The sequence below is a fragment of the Rhineura floridana genome, chromosome 9 (assembly GCF_030035675.1).
Source record: "Rhineura floridana isolate rRhiFlo1 chromosome 9, rRhiFlo1.hap2, whole genome shotgun sequence".
In the NCBI taxonomy this organism is placed as follows: Eukaryota; Metazoa; Chordata; class Lepidosauria; order Squamata; family Rhineuridae; genus Rhineura; species Rhineura floridana.
In genome coordinates this window covers 91,159,331-91,178,893 of record NC_084488.1, presented here as the reverse complement: position 1 = coordinate 91,178,893, position 19,563 = coordinate 91,159,331, and the positions used below count along the sequence as shown (strand labels likewise).

At 37.7% G+C, this 19,563-nt stretch overlaps 1 protein-coding gene across 2 annotated transcripts in view; it reads left to right on the top strand.

The window, feature by feature from the left end:
* The window catches only part of SEC24B (SEC24 homolog B, COPII coat complex component), a 52,513-nt gene that overhangs the window by 11,231 nt on the left and 21,719 nt on the right, over positions 1–19,563 (top strand). Inside the window, exons 2-6 of one of the 2 annotated variants that reach the window (XM_061585420.1) lie at positions 1,053–1,763; positions 2,821–2,982; positions 6,006–6,110; positions 14,136–14,216; positions 15,100–15,290. In XM_061585420.1, the coding sequence (XP_061441404.1) occupies positions 1,053–1,763; positions 2,821–2,982; positions 6,006–6,110; positions 14,136–14,216; positions 15,100–15,290 (1,250 nt within the window). The remainder of the gene's footprint in view (positions 1–1,052; positions 1,764–2,820; positions 2,983–6,005; positions 6,111–14,135; positions 14,217–15,099; positions 15,291–19,563) is intronic. The other variant, XM_061585421.1, reaches the window with a different exon arrangement.

Below are 19,563 nucleotides of genomic sequence, written 5' to 3'. Positions count from 1 at the left end.
TTATGATGTTTTAATGTATTTTTAGTGTTTCTGTTTGCCGCCATGGCCTCCTGCTGGAAGGAAGGGCAGGATATAAATAAAATAATAAATAAATAAATAAATAAATAAATTACATACAACCTGGATAGTGCCAAGCCCTCACACCAAATACCATTAGCCCAGGTTTTTATTTGTTTTAATTTAAATATTTATACCTTTGTATTGGTTCTCAAATCATTCTGAATGTTGTGTGCAAAGTGGGTTTAAGAATTATCGATACACACCTCTGGTTCCCATTGCAAGGAGGCCAAGATATACTGTATCAATTGCCTTTTGCACCCAGAACAGTTTAATCGTACTATCTGCTGTCTATCTGGGAAAACTTTCACTGTATTGATGCCATTCTACAGTATAAAATCAATTACATATAATATTGTTTTCCATACACATATGTGACATGTGAAGTTTCAATCTAGACTGCTTTAATGACTTGTTACTTGAGTAATTGTCAAAGTTGTTACAATTTTTTTTTTACCTGTTCTCTGTGCCAATACAGTAGGGCCCCACTCATACGGCGGGTTATGTTCCCGACCCCCGCCGAAAAGCGAAACCCGCCGAAAAGTGGAAATATTTCAATAAAACCGGGCCTGATGCCCAAAAAACGCTGTAAAAGCAGAATAAGCACCATATGAGTGGGGCCTTACTCTAATTTTAGCCACCGTATTAACGGAACGCTGAAAAGTGGGGCCCTACTGTATAGTGTTGTTGCTGCTTGGACAAATTCCAGATAAGTGAATGTGTTGTTCTGTTGCAGCAAAACATCTTTTATCTTAATTTTATCTAGATTTTAGGAAATTTTATTGAATGTTGTCATATCTTTACTGTTTTTATGTAAACCTCTTAGAGATTTATGTTAAGTGGTATTTGTAAAAATGATAATAAAACTACTTAAAAACTAATTTATTGTAGCAAGAGATATATCATCATGACATTGGGTTTCCTTCCGTTTCCTTAAAGGGATAATCTATATAACTTGAATACACTGTTTCCCCCCCCTCTTTTTTTTTCTTCAGGTCCAGTGCAGAACCCAATGCAGTTCTCTCCTGGATATGGATCACATCCTCAGAACTACAGTGCTCCCTCAGGACACTACTCACAAGTGCCCAAAATTATCCCTTCACAGCTGGATAACCACTATGGTGCTGATTATTATTCTGCCCAGTATTCAGTACCAGAACAAAACGTTAATGCATCTTCTGTGGCTTCTAAGAGGTTGAGCACACAGCAGCCACAGTACTTGTACAATAGAGAACCTCATATTGTGGAATCATCTAGACCTATCCAAGGAATGGTTTCTTCAGCATCTCAGTTACATACCAGCATTTCACAGTCATATTCCTCATTTGCTAGTCCTTACAGTAATTCAGTCTTGCACTCTGCCAGCTCTACAGTTCCATCTCAGGGATTTGCTGCTCCTTCTTGTCCCTATGCCACGCCTGCTGTCTCTAGTGCTGCTTATCCTAATGTTTCATATCCTTCTACGTCCATTGGCAGTTCATATGGGCAAGTGACTACTTCCCACAGTGTACCAGCTTTTGGACATTCAAAAGAGGCAAATGCTTACTTGTCTAATCAAAACAGAGCTCCACCTACAGGGCAACAGAGGGTTCCTTTGGGTCATAGCTCTGCAACATGGCCTGCTTCAGAACTCCAATTGGCCCAGGAGAATTGTAGCAGAAGCTTTGCAGGATCCCTGCCAGAAGCAAGCAACCCAGTAAGCACAGGTATTGCACAAATAACCAAACTAGCTATCAGATAATACATTTATCTTTCATGTGTCTGCCCCATTCATGTCTCAAATAGGTTGGGTCTTCTTTTCACAACAAAAGGGATGTGTGAATGAAGGGAGCTGAATCCTCACCACCACCACCATACCTCACCAGCCACCATCACTTCAAGCACAATTTCCCACAGCCTGCCTTATTTTTTCCTCTCTTGAATACTTTCCCTTATAAGGACACGCTGAGCTACAAGCAATATATACTCATTAGGTGCTATAGGAGCATGTTTGTGCAGCATGAATGCTGTTTAGTACTATATATATTTATTGTATTTGTACCCCACTCTTCAGCCAAAACGGCTCCCAGAGTGGCTTACGTACAATCAGTTAATACAAGACAGTTGCTACGGTCATGTTTTCCAGAATGTCTGCTACTATGTAATTCATTCATTAAAAATGTGAATGGTACACAGGTCATACAGACAGTGTCAACTTTAATGATAGCTCCTTACGGAAGCTAATAGTTTGCTTTCTTAAGTGCTTAGAAACGTTGGTGATTAAGTGGCATATAAGTAGCTCAAATAAGTAAATGTTTACTTAACAGTGTTGATTTTCAACACAGTTTTTCTTCTTCAGTGTAGTGTATAAAGCAGCTGCCGTTTTGAAGTAGACAACTATTCATTAGTAACAAGTCTTGTGACACCTGAGCTAAGATTTATTGTGTCATATGCTTTTATGGACTGAAGCCCACTTCATCAGGTATATGAAATATTATCCTTAGTTTGTCTGTGTACACACAGAGAGAGAGAGACACACACTTCTGCTCATGGAGAATAATCGTGTGTGTACACTCTCTTCCCCCCCCCCCCCCATGGAGAATCATCATGTATCTGATAAAGTGGACTTTAGTTCAAGGAAATTATGCCTCAGTAACTGTTAATTTTTAAAGTGCAAAGGACTTATTGCTACAACAGGCTAACATAGTTACATCCCTGAAAGCTGTTGATCAAAGTAACCGTTACCACATAATGTGCATTTCCTTCTTCTTGGTTGTATTTCAGGGTCACCACATCATGTAAAACAGAATGTTCAGCCTATAAAACCTGCCCAGGGCATGTCTTCAGCTGTGAATTCTTCAGTGAGAACACCTGTTGTAGAGAAGACAACAAAGCTCACCACTTCCTTGTCCTTTACACAGCCATCAGACTCCTTGCTTCAAGAAGGTATAAAACTAGAATAAGTCTCTGCATTTTGATATCGCCCTAAAATTTGAATGTAATGTTTTGTGATAAGTTCATTTTTCTAGTTTTTATGTGGTCATATATCCCAGTACTAGTAGTTTAAGGAGTTGGCTGGAAGCACAATGGAATTTGATTGCCTGTAAGATTTTGGCTCTGATGAATGTTTATATTTGTGTGTGTGTGTGTGTATGCACACACTCTTTGCAGCTTGTAAGCTGCTTGTGAAAACATCTAAACTACTTTTGAGATCATAATTCAGTGACCACAGATGCCATTTGTATATCAAGAAAGATATGTGCAAGACAACTGGTTTGTCAAATTACTATTGCAAGAGTCAAACTTTTCTAGTAGGAGTCTTTTACATATACAACAGTGTGGTGCATGTATGGTGAAATTAGAGAGAGAAATAGGAGAGAGATGTTCAGAAATCAATAGCCTCGCTTGAATATGGGTGTTTAATGGTAACTCCAGGGATCACCACTGAAAGTTTTGGTTGCCTAACGACATCCCCACCCACAGAACCATGAGGTCAAAATTTGGGTTGATCTGATGTCGTATATCATTAGTAATTACAACTATATCCCAGAGACTGGGGTTTGCAGCCCTTTTCTCAAAAGCCAGTGCTTTTGGGAAATGGTCAGAGTATGACTGTCAAGTTTTTGAGGGAAAGGTATTGAAAAGGCAGGTTTGAAGAATGCTGCCATACAAGTCCTTATAGGCGTAACTTTATCTTAAGATAGTGTTGTGTTCATGTTTGCGATTGTGTTGGTTCTATAGGGGTGGTGGATGTTATCATAATGTTACATTGGTGCAAACCATTTAGGGTTTTATAAGTCAGTATCATTACCTTAAATTGAGATGAAAGACGGGAGGGGGCCAGTGCAAATCACTGCTGTAATGTGTTACTGGCAAACTGTTGTTACTAGCGAGCAGGCTATGACATTCTGCAACAATTAAGACATCCAAACAAACATCAAGGGTAGCATTTTTTAATGTTATGAATGGTATTAAATCACCTCTGTCTGAAGGCACCCAAGGTGACATAATTAATTACAGTAACTTTGCCTTGAGGTTTCAATGAAGAGTAATTGAGCCTAAATCTGAGAAAAAGAGCTACTGGCCTTTAATTTTTTTTTTTATGATACTCTTCCCCCCCCCCAAAAAAACAACCCTCTGTCTCATTTGAGATCAGAATGAGTTAGTTGTGAGCGACTGCTATGCAGATAACAATGCATTATCAGAGGCTAGATTGATACATTAATAGTAATAAAAATACCATCAACTTCTTAATTTCTCCTTAACATCTCATTGTTTTGGCTGGTAGATTCCTTCCGCCCCTCCCCACACTTGATCAGCCTGATTACTTGCAAGTTTATTCAGAAGCAAGTCCCATTGAATTTCACTGAAGTAAGGACATTTGAACTGTGCATATGATTGTGACCTTAACCCTGTCTTGCTATAAAGCCTTGTGTGGTTCTTACCTGTACCACTCATGTATAGACTAATATGCTGCAGAGATATGTAAGTATTACTTGAAGGTTATTTCATTTATAAATTGCCTCCCATGAAATATCCCAAAGCAATTAACAATAAAAAAACTTTTGCAGTAAAAATGGAGATAAACAATTTCAAATTCAATACAGAGACAGACTGGGATAAGGATCTTCACTTAAAAGGTTTGTGGAAAAAAGGTATTTGGTAGGTGCTGAAAAGACAATCGACAATAGAAATGGTGCATAATGGGAGGGAGTTCTAAAGGGTTGGTGCTTCCACACTGAAGCCCAATCCCTACATCATAAACAGACCACCTGATAAGGTGGTATCTGCAGGAGGGCCTGTGATCACTTGGGTATATAAACAGTGAGACTAACTTTTAAGTATCCTGGTCCCAAGCTGTATGGTTATGTATATTGGTATAGATTCTGCTAAATGAAGCCTAACGGGCAACAAAAAGTCTTCTGTTTATTGTAGAAACAGTTTAAGAATGCATTTGTGTTAGGGAGATTTTTTTGCCTGCCGTGTGTAAATTCATAGTTTCCAAAGCTTCCATTCCATAAATGAAATAATGTTTTGTGAGTGTAAGTGGTCTTTCCATTCGCTCATAGTCAACTTGTGGGCATAAGTAACTTCTCAAAGAGAGAGAGAGATTTAAAATGTTGAAATTTTGACTCTTTAATCATAGCTGATAAGCCACAGAGCACGTGCCAAACTCTGAATGCTACTTCGCATTTGTAAGCACTTCTCCCAACAGGGGGAATTCAAATGGAGTACTGAAATGGAATCCCGTTACGTAGCTACGTAGGTAAAAAGAGGTTTGTGGAAAGACCTTTCACTTTCCATAGCTGACATAGAACAGCCCACATCCTTCTGTTTTACTGTAGTCATAGGCTATGTGTACATGCCTGTTTGCATACAAAGGTTTTAATAATCTAATGTCAGTTATGTGGAGAGTTGTTGACATTATTTAGAAATTTGTGTGGGTTAAGGAAAACTAACACTCATCTCAGTATTAGCACTTCTAAATTGATACTGGAAGTACAATGCTAACGACAACAAGTGAAATGTATCGCATTTATGAAATGAAATGTATCATATTCATGGGCAATCCATATTTATCCCTGTATGAAAATGTGAAATCCTAAAAACTAACTTTTTAAAAATGGGTCTCAGAAAGATTTTGCCTACTTTTTTAAAAAAAATTCTCTGACTTCATTAAGAAACCTCTCTGACTTTTTATCTCTGAAGGATAAACTGTGTGTTCTAATTCTGCTAAATGTCTTTATCTGTTACTAATAATTAACCAAACCACTGCAATAAAAATTGTCTGCTATTCTGCGAAGAGAGAACTTTCCTAGTATTGATTGGGTTATACACTCATTTTTCATGTTAGGATATCTTTTTGTAATGCCTGGTTTTGCTGTCGCTTTTAATGCTCCGATTTGTGCTTTCAGCTTCTCACCTTTTCTGTGTGTCTGATTCTTGTATTTGTGCTTTCCACTTCACAGGCATGCAGTATGGTGGATATGTTAATAATCAAGCTAGCTCTCCAGCAACTCCCTTGTCATCAAGTTCAGATGATGAGGAAGAGGATGAGGAGGATGAGGAAGCAGGTCTGCTTTTAGCTTTGCACCAGTATTTCTCATTTTCATACACAATTTTGATGGCATTTATTCCATTCCCTGAACAAACGTACATAGAACTAATTATCCTGATCCTTGAACAGTCTAATTAATTGAAGGCACAAATGCAGTTGAATTTAGTAGCTAAAGATACAGGAAAGTAATGGGGCACTCTTCAGTAAGAGAGTGCTATTATTTAAAATTAAAGGTGTAGACATATATGATGTACTTTGTCCAGTTTGGAGGCTTTTAAAAAAGCTGTCATAATTTTCAGTTCATGTTAATGTTGCCATTGCAGCATAAGTTATTCCAATGATACTCATTTGTCGTTACTATAAACGTAAAACTGCTTCCTTTGTTAATGTATGAGAAAGATAGATAACCAAAAGACAGAATACCTTTTGATGCTAAATGTTGAACAGTCAAATTTAATTAGCTAAATAAATAATTAGCATAACTTTCGATGCTAATTAGCCTGTCTATACAGACAAACATTTACAAAAAATACCTGCTATGTGGGAATATATTTGTCAAAACATTTTGTGTGGTTCTCTTCCTGTTGCAATGAATATTTATGCAGTGCAAAGATTTATTTCAGATTTAATAAGTTTTGGCAAACTTCTAAAAAAAAAGTACCCAGAGATACTTGAAACCAAAAGAGTTATTAAACTTATTATTAAGTTATTAAACTGCGACTGTTACCTTGCGGTGGTGTATACAAACTTTTTAAAAGTGAAGGTCTAGATATGAACATGGCATGCTTATAATTAAAATAGCTGGTAATTGTGTTGGCAGTAGTTTCAGTAGTGTGTCATTTTTAAATCTTCATGTTTAATAAGTGCCTATATATCTAAGTGAATTTTGTTTTTTAAAAAAAACAAACAAAGTTGGAAGTAGTGCTGTTGAGCTGCTTATGTACTTTATACAATGTGCTCCAGATTGGGTATGGGAAGGTTGTCAAGTTGGCATGGATGGATGCGCCTTCAAGAACGTGTTAGTGGTTTTGGACCATTCTTTCTTGTAACTCTGAGGCTGGACATGGGTTTTTCAAGTGGTATTTCTTGTGTATTAACCCACACAAATGTATCCTTCATTCCAATATATTATAAAAAGAAAGTTCTGCCTGTTATTGTCCATTCTCTATTTTATTGTTATGCAAAGTACCACTATAATACAGACTTGTCAGTTCTGCATCTTAAAAAATTTTCTGGATGCAAAAATTGTCTAATCTTTAGCTTCTGCAGTTGATCCCTCGCTGTAAATCCATTTAAAGCTGATAAAAAGCTTGATGCTAATTACTGTATAGTCTTTCACTGCTTTTTTGGAGGCATTCAGTCTCCGGAACATAGCAAATGGGGGTAGATCTAAGCTGATCATGAATCAAGGCTACTAAGACATTGCTGTTGTTCACTCTTTGGGTCACCGTATTTATTTGTTAGAAAGATTTAGTACTAAAAGTAGTTTTTCAGAACTGAAAGCCTTTGGAGAAGGGATGAGTAAAAATGTAAATGAATTACAGAATTTGCGTCCACCAGAAGAAGGTAGCTATTTGAAGAAAAATAGCCAGGTTGTCCTGTGTTGGACACCAAGACAGTCTATTGGCGGAGAGTGGGGAACACAATCCAATGAAAGCATGTTTATAATATACTAAAGAATATACTGGAGACCATTTTCTTCTTTGTTTTCAGAAAAGTTTTACTTTGTCAAACTCATAGCGTGTGTTTAAGGGTCAGATATAAACATTGGAATATTGGTGGTTTATATATTGAGGCTTGCTTTTGAAGTTGGTCTTCAGATTTTTAACATTTTTGTTGCTGCTAAAACCTAACCGACAAATGGCAGGTAGTGCCATTATTGGTGTGAATTACCTTAGCCTTACAGCAAATCTTGCTGCCCTGGGCTCCTACTGAGAAGAAGGGTGGGATATAAATCAAATAAATAAATACGTCTGAAGATTTTTCAACCATGGAGCAAACATTGTTCATGTAGAGCAGCCTTTCCCAACCGGTGTGCCTCCAGATGTTGTTGGACTACAACTCCCATCAGCCTCAGCCGTTGGCAATGCTGGCTGAGGCTGATGGGAGTTGTGGTCCAACAACATCTGGAGGCACACTGGTTGGGAAAGGCTGATGTAAAGAAGATTAAGCTCTTTTCTGAGATCAACTCTTTCAACTATAGTAGCTGGCTACATTTCTGAATAACATAGGAAAGCCATATTATATTAATAGTACTTTTTAAAATAACGTTTAAGAAGCTTGCAAAATAACTGTTCAGGAGAATTTTAAAAAATATTTTGGTGTGTATTTATACATCTTTTTTCCTTTGGAAGCCATGTTAGGAACTTTTTGTATTATGCTTCTGACCAGTGCTTTTTTGGTTTTTTTTAAAAATGAGGTGCTGATACTCATATATTGATACAACTGCCGTGGGTGCCAGCACAAAATGGCTGCCATGGGCAACAAAAGAGAAGGTGCTGGGAAACCGTTTCTCTGAGTAGTGTCACAAAAAAAGTCTGGCTCTGTCCCGTAACACAACTGTATAACTATTTCACTATCTCTGATGCGGTCTAGTTATGCCACAAATCTACCTGTCAAAGAATAGCCTTAAACAGGAAAAAATGTTGAAGTTATTATACAGCCATGAGAGTGGCTGTATGCTGTAGCCACCATGGATTTTTTGCATTCCGCAATGTTAAATTGAAAATACCCCCATGCCATTCTGTTGCTTCCCATAAGTTCATTTCAAAACAAAACCTTACAAAACTTATAGTCCTGAACTCAGAAATGCTTGCTTAACAACCCTCTAAATTTTCATGGTGATACACAAAACAGAGAGAACCAAGAGTCAAAGTGTAAAAAGAGAGGGGGAAAACCCAGACCCCTTCTAGACTTTTTGTTTCATAATTTGTTGAAATTAATTGAAGATCAGCCATGTTCACTAAGTACCTGTAATGCTATTACTGACCTTGCTCCATACTCTGATCTTCATCTTCTGCAGTTTAAAAGTTAAAAAAAAATGCCTGGATGATTTTTAATTAATTTAAGAAATTTTGCATTGAACTGAATGATAATGTTGGGCATACTCAATAAAAACCATCAGTGTTCTAAAAGCCAGACTCACAGCTGCTGGGCTTGGCTAATCAGGGGGCCACACCACACCAGACTTTGATTTCACTTGAGACAGTCATGGCTTCCCCCAAAGAATCCTGGGAAGTGTAGTTTGTGAAGGGTGCTGAGAGGAGACTCCTCTTCCCCTGAGAGAGCTTCAGTGGCCAGAGTGGTTTAATGATCAGCCATTCTGATTGAAGCTCTGTGAGGGAAACAGGGCGTCTCCTAGCAACTCTGAGCACCCTTCACTAACTACACTGCCCATGATTCTATGGGAGAAGCCATGACTGTCCAAAGTGAAATAAAGGCCTGGTGTGGATGTGGCCAAGGACAGCTTTGGTTTAACTTTGGGTGGGAGGCTACATGTCACTGCTGTAGAATAAAAAGGTGGGGGAAATGCTGACAAGCAATGATACTGTTCACAATGTTTTCCTTTTGGGAAGGAACTTTCCCTCTATTTAGTGTCGACCCACCCAATCTCCTCCCCTCCCTCTTCCCCCCTCCCTGCCCCTCCACCAGGTTGGTTTCACTTATCCTAAGCATGATTGCACATGAGTAAATCCCACTGAACTCAATAAGCATGCAAATGATCAAACCTGCCCTCCCCTTCCATCACCTGCCTTTTGCCTTTTCCCTTCCCCTCCTTTGCCCCCTCTTCCAATCGGCTCCCCGCTCTCTGGCCTTTCTCCTTCCGTCTCCTCTCCTTCCCCTCCTCTACCCCCATGGTCAGTTGCATGGAAGTAAATCCCATTGAACTTAATAAGCATGCAAATGATCATACCTGCCTTTTCCCTCCTTCTCCTCTTCCTTCCTCCTCTCTTCCTTCTTCCTCCTCCCCTGCCCACTCCAGCCTGCCCGCCCTCCTCCCCCTCGGTCAGTTATACCTATCCCAAGCATGATTGCAGGGCAGTAAATCCCACTGAACTCAATGAACATGCAAATGATCAAACCTGCCCTTCTCCTCCCCTCCCTCTCCTGCTTGCTTTCATCCCCCTCCTCTGCTCTGCCCTTCCTCCCCTCCCCATCCTCTGTGGTCAGTTTCACCTATCCTAACTGCAGGGGAGTAAATCCCTCTGAACTCAATAAGCATGCAAATGATCAATCCATTCTCAGCAAACTTGCACAGGATCCCATTTCTTACCTCCCGGATTAAAAAGCAGAGAAATTCACTAATAGGCAAAAAACCTTGCGGTTTAAGAATGTACCTATAGCCCACAGATATTTCTGTCAAACTTTAAAAAGCAGGGAAATTGGGCAGCTATGCACTAGGGGAGCAGGAGACCTGACCTCCTCTCTGAGATATTGGACTGCCCTACAAATTGGTCAAAATGCAAACACAATTTGGGTTGGTCTTTCACAGTCCAATCCACTTGCTGTGTAGCTTGGAAGAATTTGGTAACATGTGCCTCTGAGCATATGATGAGTGGTGGCAACACCTGCAATCAGCCCAGATAATAGAAAGAAGACATGTGCTGTGCTGATCTTGTTTTATTAGGGAGGAGGCAACAATATTAAGACTGTTGATATAGTTCAGATAGTCACTTTAAATATGTTTGATTTACTTTGCAATTTTAGTGAAGTTTCCTATAGGAAATCATTTTCTTTTGCTTCTGTTTCTATGAATATGTGAAGCACAGCAACGCTTTGCAAAATATACACTAGAAAACTCCAAAAACAATTGTGGAATAATAGCACTGACTATTCTGCAGAATAGTCTCCAGTGGACATCAGGAGCGTCTCAGTTTGCACAAGATAGAACAGTGGGAGGTGAAATATATTCTAGAAAATTTTTAGGTGTGCTCTATGTTTTTAATTGACCATGCCCACCTTTCCTTAAATGAACTGATTTAAACATAGGAGGCTGAAAACATGCATCTTGGGTAGGCCAAGTTTATTTTTTCCAACAGCTAGTCATTGCTTAAGTAGCAGCATATTGTAATCAGTCTGATTTTACATCAAACTGCAGTTTCAGATTCAACTGTTAATGCACCCAAAATAGAAATAGAACATAACCTCCAATTTGAAACACAAATGGCTGTCTTCACCATCATATGACATTGACCAATAAAAAGGCTTTGAAATTAATAAAAATAAATTTGACACAGGTTTCTAGGATGAATAATGAGGGAAATAAAATTTTCTAGATTAGATTCTCTGTAGAAACAATAGTAACACAGAAAAGAAGCAAAGTAAGAAGAACACCAACAAACATACAAAAATATAATTTCCCATCTTTAGAGATGGCAGGTGTTGCCACCACTCACCATAAGTTCAGAGGCACATGTTACCAAATTCTTCCTTCCTACACAGGAAGTGGATTGGACTGTGAAAGACCAACCCAAATTGTGTTTGCATTTTGACAACTTTGTAGGGCAGTCCAATATCTCAGAGAGGAGGTGAAGTCTCCTGCTCCCCTGGTACATTCACTATAGCTGCCTAATTTCCCTGCTTTTTAAGGTTTGACAGAAATATCTGAAGCCTATAGGTACTTTCTTAAATGGCTAGGTTTTTTGCCTATTAGTGAATATAGTACTGGACTGTTGTGCTTAACTTCAAAACAGGCATGGGAAATATCTCAGGTGGTCATTGCCGAAGCACTTAGCTGTTTCAGTTTGATGAGTAAGAATTGGCAGTCCTTTCAGAACCTAGCTCGGTATTGGTACTATTTATTTATTTATTTAAAATATTTCTATCCCGCCCTTCTACCCTATAATAGGGCACTCAGGGCGGCTTAAAAAAATAAAATCAAACATGTACATAATAAAATTGTAAACAGTAAAATCACAACAACATTAAAATAAATTAAAATACAATTAAAATACATAAAATACAATATATATACATATATATAGGGATTGGTACTAAATAAATCTTAGATAATTATCTTGAACTTGTAACACTTTTCATTGAGGCTAATAAATGATACATTTAATGAATTCTAATTTTAATTTTTAATGCATAAAGGGTTTGTTTTATTTACAACATGTGTATGCTGTCTAATAATACTATCCTGTGGGCAGTTTACAACCTTAAACCATCAAAGAAACTTATTAAATTTTAGTGCAATCCTTGCTGTCCCCAAACAAACAAACAAAAATCAGTGTACAAAAAGCACACTGATCTAAAAAAATACCGGGAAAAATAAAAATAAAATAAAAGGTCTTCATGCGGTTTCAAAAAAAGGGTATAAGGCACCAGGCGAGCCTTTTGAGGGAGGGTATTCCATGACCAGGCTGTCATCACCAAAAAAGTCCTTTCCCCAGTAACCATTTATTACACCTTATTTAGTAGGAGCGCCAAGAAAAGAGTGTCTGCAAGATGATCTGGATAGGAATAAGTTAACATATTCATTTGAAAACTAAGGCTATTTGATATTTGGAGGAAGTTTGCTATACAATTAAGGCATATTGAGGTACCTTTTAAAAGTTTTCCGGTGTGCATTTTACCTGTGTCACGCTTTGGAAGGAGTTGGCCAAAAGGTCATCGAATCCAAGAGGTACAGTCAAGGAGAGTAATATGCAAAGTTCACATCTGAGTTTTGCGTAGGATCCAGACACTACCATGTGCATCTCATGGCCTTTTGGCACCACTGTTTACAAAGTGGTTTTTTTCTTTTCTACACCTATATATGTGTTAGCATTTAAGGGTGCCATAAGACACTAGGCTGGATCCAAAAGGGAAAGGAACCTTCAGATCCAGTCTGTGCATGTATTTGCTATGTTTAACAGACATTAACATAGTTGTTCTTGGTATATTTTCCACTTAATATAATTAAAAACTTGTGTATTTAACAACTGTCCCCAACAAATGTGTATTCTTGAAGAGGGCTGATCTGATTGAGTCTGGAAGTGGAAGCAATGCCAGGAACTCTGGTATTACTATCATTTATTAAATTTATTTGTTGCTTTTTACAAAAAAAGTCTCAAAGTGATTTATGAGGTACCATAAAATATACAAAAATAATAAAATGTAAAAAAAAGCTAAGAGTGTTCCCACTATGTTAACATTTCTTTTCCCTCTCTCTAGTACACACACACAGATACCTTGACCTTGACAGTGCTTCCAGATTTTTGTTTATGCTTGCAAATACTTTAGCTTCAAAGTACATAAATGGGAAGTCATAAGATATATAGAGTGGTTTGAGATTTTAATGCAAGAACTATAACCACTAAAAGTGTCTCAAGTTATTTTTTTATCAGGTTCTGTCCTTTTAAACAGTTATTAAACATGGGCAAACTTAACTGTCCAAATTGACAACTGCTGTAAACAAAGATTAAGCTAAAATCATATGAAATTACCAGTAAATATTAACAGAGCAATCCAACTCAGAGGAAGCTGGCATAACAGAAGGTGGCATAAAGTTACACTGCATTCAATTGCCGTTCAGGAGCCTCTGGGTTGGCTGAATGTCAGGAGCTTCACGCAGGGACCAGAAAGTAAAAGCATGCTGTCTCAAATACCTCTACCAGGGAGTAAGCCTTCTCCATTGACTTCTATTATATTTCTTTTCTTAGACCGGTGTAACTTTTGCATGGATTGGGACCTGCAGGAGTGTTCCAAACATTAGTTGCATATGGCCTAAATCCCCTCACCTCAGCCACACCCCAGCGTGCCCCCAGAACATTCCTTTTTTGGATTTATCCTGGTTTACGACAGCTTCACTTACACCAGTCTTGGCTGAGCCCCAGGCTGAGGAATTTATGCTGGCATAGTCCTGCTGAGCTGGGATCCAGCTGACTCAGCTAGAGATGGCTGCATCCAACTCCCCTCAGCCAGGAGTAAATGCAAGTTAGATTGCACCCTAAATTCCCAAGCGTTATATAGTTTCTTTCCAGGTATTGATAAATATTTGTCAGCATGCAGATACAACCAATTAAATAAAAAGGTGTGTGTGTATTTTCTCTTCTAGCTATTGACAGCTCTTCCACTACTAGCAGTGCATCTCCCATTCTCAACAATTATGATACTCTTGAAGGAGGTGGCTATCCAGGTGAATTGTGGTTTTGTTTAATGATTTAATATTACAATGTCAATATTATGTTTTTTTTTTTAAAAGCTGGTATACTAAAATAATCATGGCTTTAAACATGAAACATTTGTGAGGTTTGAGGATGGAGGTACATCTGTAGTATAGAGTCTGTGCATTATTTGCTATGAGTTCAATTTCAAATAGAGAGTGCAGTGTATTTGAATTACTTCTGCCTTTCAAATTGCATATTAAATGAAACTGAGAACGGATTTGCTAACATGCAGCACAGTCCTAAATATGTTTAATTAGAAGTAAGACCATCTCATTTTAGTTGGATATACTCCCACATGTGTTAATAAGATTAGTTTTTAATCTTGAAAATAAGTAGTTATAAATCATGTACTTTTTAAAACAAAATACTCATGATATTTGTCTATGCAGCATAGGGTTTTATATAACATATTTTAGCTTCTGATCAGTTTAACTGTTTAATTCTGGTTGTAGTTGAATGCATACAATTTATTGGACAACTTCATTTAGAAGGTTAAATATGTAAGAAAGTGGATATGATTCCTTAACTCCTTATTTGTAGGTTAAAATGTTAATACACCTCTATTTAAGAATAATTTGAAATTTGTTTAATAGCTAGAAATCAGGAAAGGTTAAGCCTAATGATGGGCTTTTATTCACTGAAATGAATTGTGTTACTAGTTACTTTATTGTTGTGCATCAAATACTGATTAGCGGTGGGTACAATACAAAAAGATATTTAACTAAAGTTCACTTTACTGCTTTGTTAATTACATGCTCGTCATACTACCTGCACACTATACTCTCATATTGAGCAGTTTGTATTTTGATGCTTGCTTCTTTAAAGAGCAAAATACTGTGTTTTTCTGTTTAGAGGCACGTTCTTCAACCAATAGTCCAGCTCCTGTTTCCTCAGTTCCACAGACATCTAAAACGTCTAAACCATTTGGCTATGGGTACCCTGCTCTCCAGCCTGGTTACCAGAATGTAGCCTCACCTCTTCCATCTTCTACCATACACCCCAGTAACTCTGGATATAATTCTGGATTTCCTCAGTATCCACAGGTTAGAGAGTAGAAAATCCTCTAAAACTGTATGTTTGGTGCCATTGTGAGAAATTAAGTGAATGAGAGAGCATAGTTATGCATGAATCAAGGTTGGCATTTTAATTCTTTGAATTCTGTTTTTTCCCTTTAAATAAAACAAACAGATCACCAAAATAAAGACATTTGTGTTGTAATTTGTTTTGATTCACCACTTAGCAGGGGATTCAGAGCTCTCTCTGAATGATAATTTTTCCTTTACTGAAAAGTATACCAATAATTAAGGTGGCTTTATGAAATACAGTTGAGGAGTAGTGAAAGAAGAGGCATCTGTACAGATTGGGCTGGGCCAGGCCTCTGTTTATCTTGCCAATAACATAGTAGCTGCTTCTCCAGGCCACATTTTCTACCTTCTCACATAGCAAGGACCAACCTCGTCGTTCTCCACAAACAGGAGTGTGACTTGCATGAAAATTCTGTTACAGTCTATCAAGGTGGATGATTAGTCAGTTTAAAGAACATTCTTGTATAGTGAAAGTGGCCCTTGCACAGTGCAATCCTTCATCAGCTCAGAAGTAAATTGAGAACAAACGTGACAATCCATGGAAATAGGATTGCCTTAATCAATCTAAATTGCAAAGTTACATTGCAAAGGTTGTTTTGCTTCCCTACTATGCATAAGAAATGAATGTTTACCATGGCAGATATTTGCACATCTTACCTGATTTGAAAAAGATAATTTTATGACTTTGGTTGACAATAATTTGTTAATGTTGATAGTTGTTTGTGTCTTAATGATACAACAATTTTGTTTGGAAATTAAACACAAAATGTGTTCCTTTCAGACAATTATACATGAAGGTTATACGCTTCCAATTAAGTCATTTGAATACATAAATTCAAATTTAAAAATAGACAACTGTTCTATTTATGTAATAGAGTTTGCAAGAAACATGGTCAACTAAAAATATCTTTTTAAATGGTTTTGAAACATTAGAACTTCATGCCGGTTCGAAAAAAAAAAGGGGGAGACCAAGGGCCGGCATGGCAATTTTGATCTCAAAGACATTGGGGGCAAAAGTTAAAAAATTAACACCATGTGATATTATGGCTATTTCAGCCTTAATAGAAATAAACTCCTTATGTATTGTGCTAATAAATGTTTATATCCCCCCTTTATCTTTAAGTAGCAGTATAGTTTCTACCTGGGAAAAATTAGAAAATTATGTAATAAAATTAGAGAATCTCTATCCTAAGGCCAAACTCTTAATTACAGGTGACCTAAATGCTGGAATAGGACCAAATAATGAAGTATTGGCCTCATCCAATCTATGGGGGGATTTGGACCCTAAAAATATAATTCCACATTATGCTAGGAAATCTAAGGATCATAAGATTAACTTTGCGGGTTTATGTTTGATTCAATTTGCGGCATGTCTAAGTTTGGAAATCATTAATGGACATAACAAGGCCAATGACCAAGCGGAATTTACTTTTGCTTCAGGGCTCGGATGCAGTGTGATAGACTATGTTTTGATATCCTGGTTCTTACCTATAAAGCCTTACACGGCGTGGGACCTCAATACCTTGTGGAACGCGTCTCTCGATACGAACCTACCCGTTCACTTCGTTCAGAATCTAAGGCCCTCCTCCGGGTACCAACCCATCGGGAAGCCCGGAGGGTGGTTACTAGATCTAGGGCCTTTTCTGTGGTGGCCCCTGAGTTGTGGAACAGCCTCCCCGAAGAGGTACGCCTGGCGCCTACACTTTTATCTTTTCGGCGCCAGGTAAAGACCTTTTTATGCTCCCAGGCATTTTAATTTTCTTAACCATTTTAATCTTTTAATCCGTATTTTTAATTTTTGTCGTATTGTGTTTTTGTAGTATTTTTTGTTGTTTGTTTGTATATGTTTTTATGATTTTTATTATGATATATTGTATTTTATCTTGTTTGTTCACCGCCCTGAGAGCTATTCTGCTAAGGGCGGTATATAAATTGAAATAATAAATAAATAAATAAATAAATCCTCTTCCTTATTTTCCAATTTTCGAAATTTTTCAGTTGGACTTAGGTCTGAGAGTGATCATCTCCCCTTATTATTTAGTTTATCTATTTTTAGACCAATCTCCTCTGCCTCTAAGTACGTATACGCAAATTTTATATCGGATTCCTACTATAAGAGACCCCGCTAGAACGAACGAGTTGAGGCAAAGGTGAACGAATTCCTTGGCTCTTATTCGGGGTCTTCTTCTAGACTCCATATTATCAAATCCAAGGAAACTTTAGAAACCTTATCGGAGTATCACTCTCTATCTTCTGCTCTAACAAAGACCTTAACATCAACTCTAAATTTTAACTGTAAATCCAAAGAATTGTATCCCAGATGGTTTGATAAGGAATGCAGAGAGTCTAAACAAAATTTATTAGAAATTTACTCCGCATATAGAAACTCTGGGGTACTCACTCTCCCCTTAAAATACTTTCAAGCAAAGAAGTCCTACAAAAAACTAACTGTTCAGAAAAAGAAATTGGCCTGTCAGGAAAATTGGAAAATCCTAATAAACGTCTCATTAAATAATGATTCTAAACTTTTTTGGGCGTTAGTCACCAATGCCCTAAGTTCGCCCGCTTCCACCAAATGCTCTATACCCCCAGCTATTTGGGAGCAACATTTTTCTCTTTATTTTTGCAAATTATAATCAAGAGTCCCCCGGGTCTTTCTCCCAACTGAGTCTTAACGCTGTGTCTGAATGGCCCCCAGTTGATCAATCAGAAGTAGTTCCGTTGATCCAAAATCTTAAAAATTGTAAGGCCCCTGGAATTGATTTAATTCTACCAGAAATGCTAAAAGCAAAAGTAGAATGGTGGGCTCCACTGCTATCCTCACTTTTTACCCAAATAAATCGGTCTGGAAACATCCCTGCAATATGGTTGGAGGCAATAGTTATTCCCCTTTTCAAGAAAGAAGATAAAGAAACTCCAGCAAATTATAGGCCTATCAGCCTTCTTTCAGTTGTTGGTAAGGTCTATGCGAGCTATCTTAATGTGAAATTACAGTCTTGGATAGTAGAAAATTCCATTATAGGTCAGGAGCAAGCAGGCTTCTGTAAAAAGAGATCTACATTAGCTCACTGCTTAGTGCTCAGACATCTAGCAGAAAAATATATGAATGGGTTGAACAGCAACTCTATGCAGCTTTTATGGATCTCAGGATGGCTTTTGATTCTGTCCCTAGAAAACTACTATGGGCCAAATTATATAAAACCTCAATCGACAAACGTCTTTTATTCTTAATTAGTCGTTTGTATCAATCTACGTCGATAAGGGTACGATATGACCCAAATGGAAACTTAACAAATTCCATTCCAGCAACAGTAGGTGTCCGACAAGGGTGTGTGTTGGCTCCAACCTTATTCAATCTTTTTCTTAATGATCTAAAAGAAAATTGCTGCTCAAGCAATCTACACTCCCCTAAAATAGCAGAGGTTAATTGTCCTCTGTTGTTGTATGCCGATGACTCTGTTTTACTGTCCTTTTTGGAAATAGGATTAAAGCGTCTTCTGAGAAACTTCATGGTTTATTGTGAAAAAATTTTTCTCAGTATAAATTTTTCCAAATCCCAAATAATGGTTTTCTCGCGAAACAAACGGGAATATCATTGGAAAATTAAAGGCCAACATTTTAGTCAAGTAAATAAATTTAAGTACCTCGGTATTATTTTTAGTTCTTCAGTATCTTGGTCTTCCCAGATTTGTGCAGTCACCGCATCTGCACAAAATATTTCCAAAACTATTATTAGATTCTTCTACTCCAGAGGAGGCAGATACATCCCTGCAGTCCTAAACATTTTTAAAATCAAAATATTACCGCACCTCCTCTATGGTATACCTGTTTGGGTTACAAATTTTAATCCCAAAATAGAACAAGTTCTTTCGGATTTCTTGAGGGCTATATTCGGGTTACCAAACTGCGCCTCTCCTGCTGGTCTTCGTTTAGAGGCTGGAATCAATTCTGTAGAGTGCTCAGCTTGGATGCAAACTTTTAGTTTTTGGACTAAAATGGCGTATACGGGTCCTTCCCTGGGTTACCTTCATCTACTATGGGGGGATCCGTTTGTCAGTTCTTGGTCCAAAATTCTAAACGAAAAGTTAAACTATTTAGGCTTATCTGAAGAGCTACTGGCTTCTTGGGATCTTAAGGCTGCAATGCATACAATTGGCCAACGGATAAAAGATCTAGACTGTCAGTTTCTAATGTCAAAAGCAAAAACTTCTTGTTCTCCATTGCATTTTGG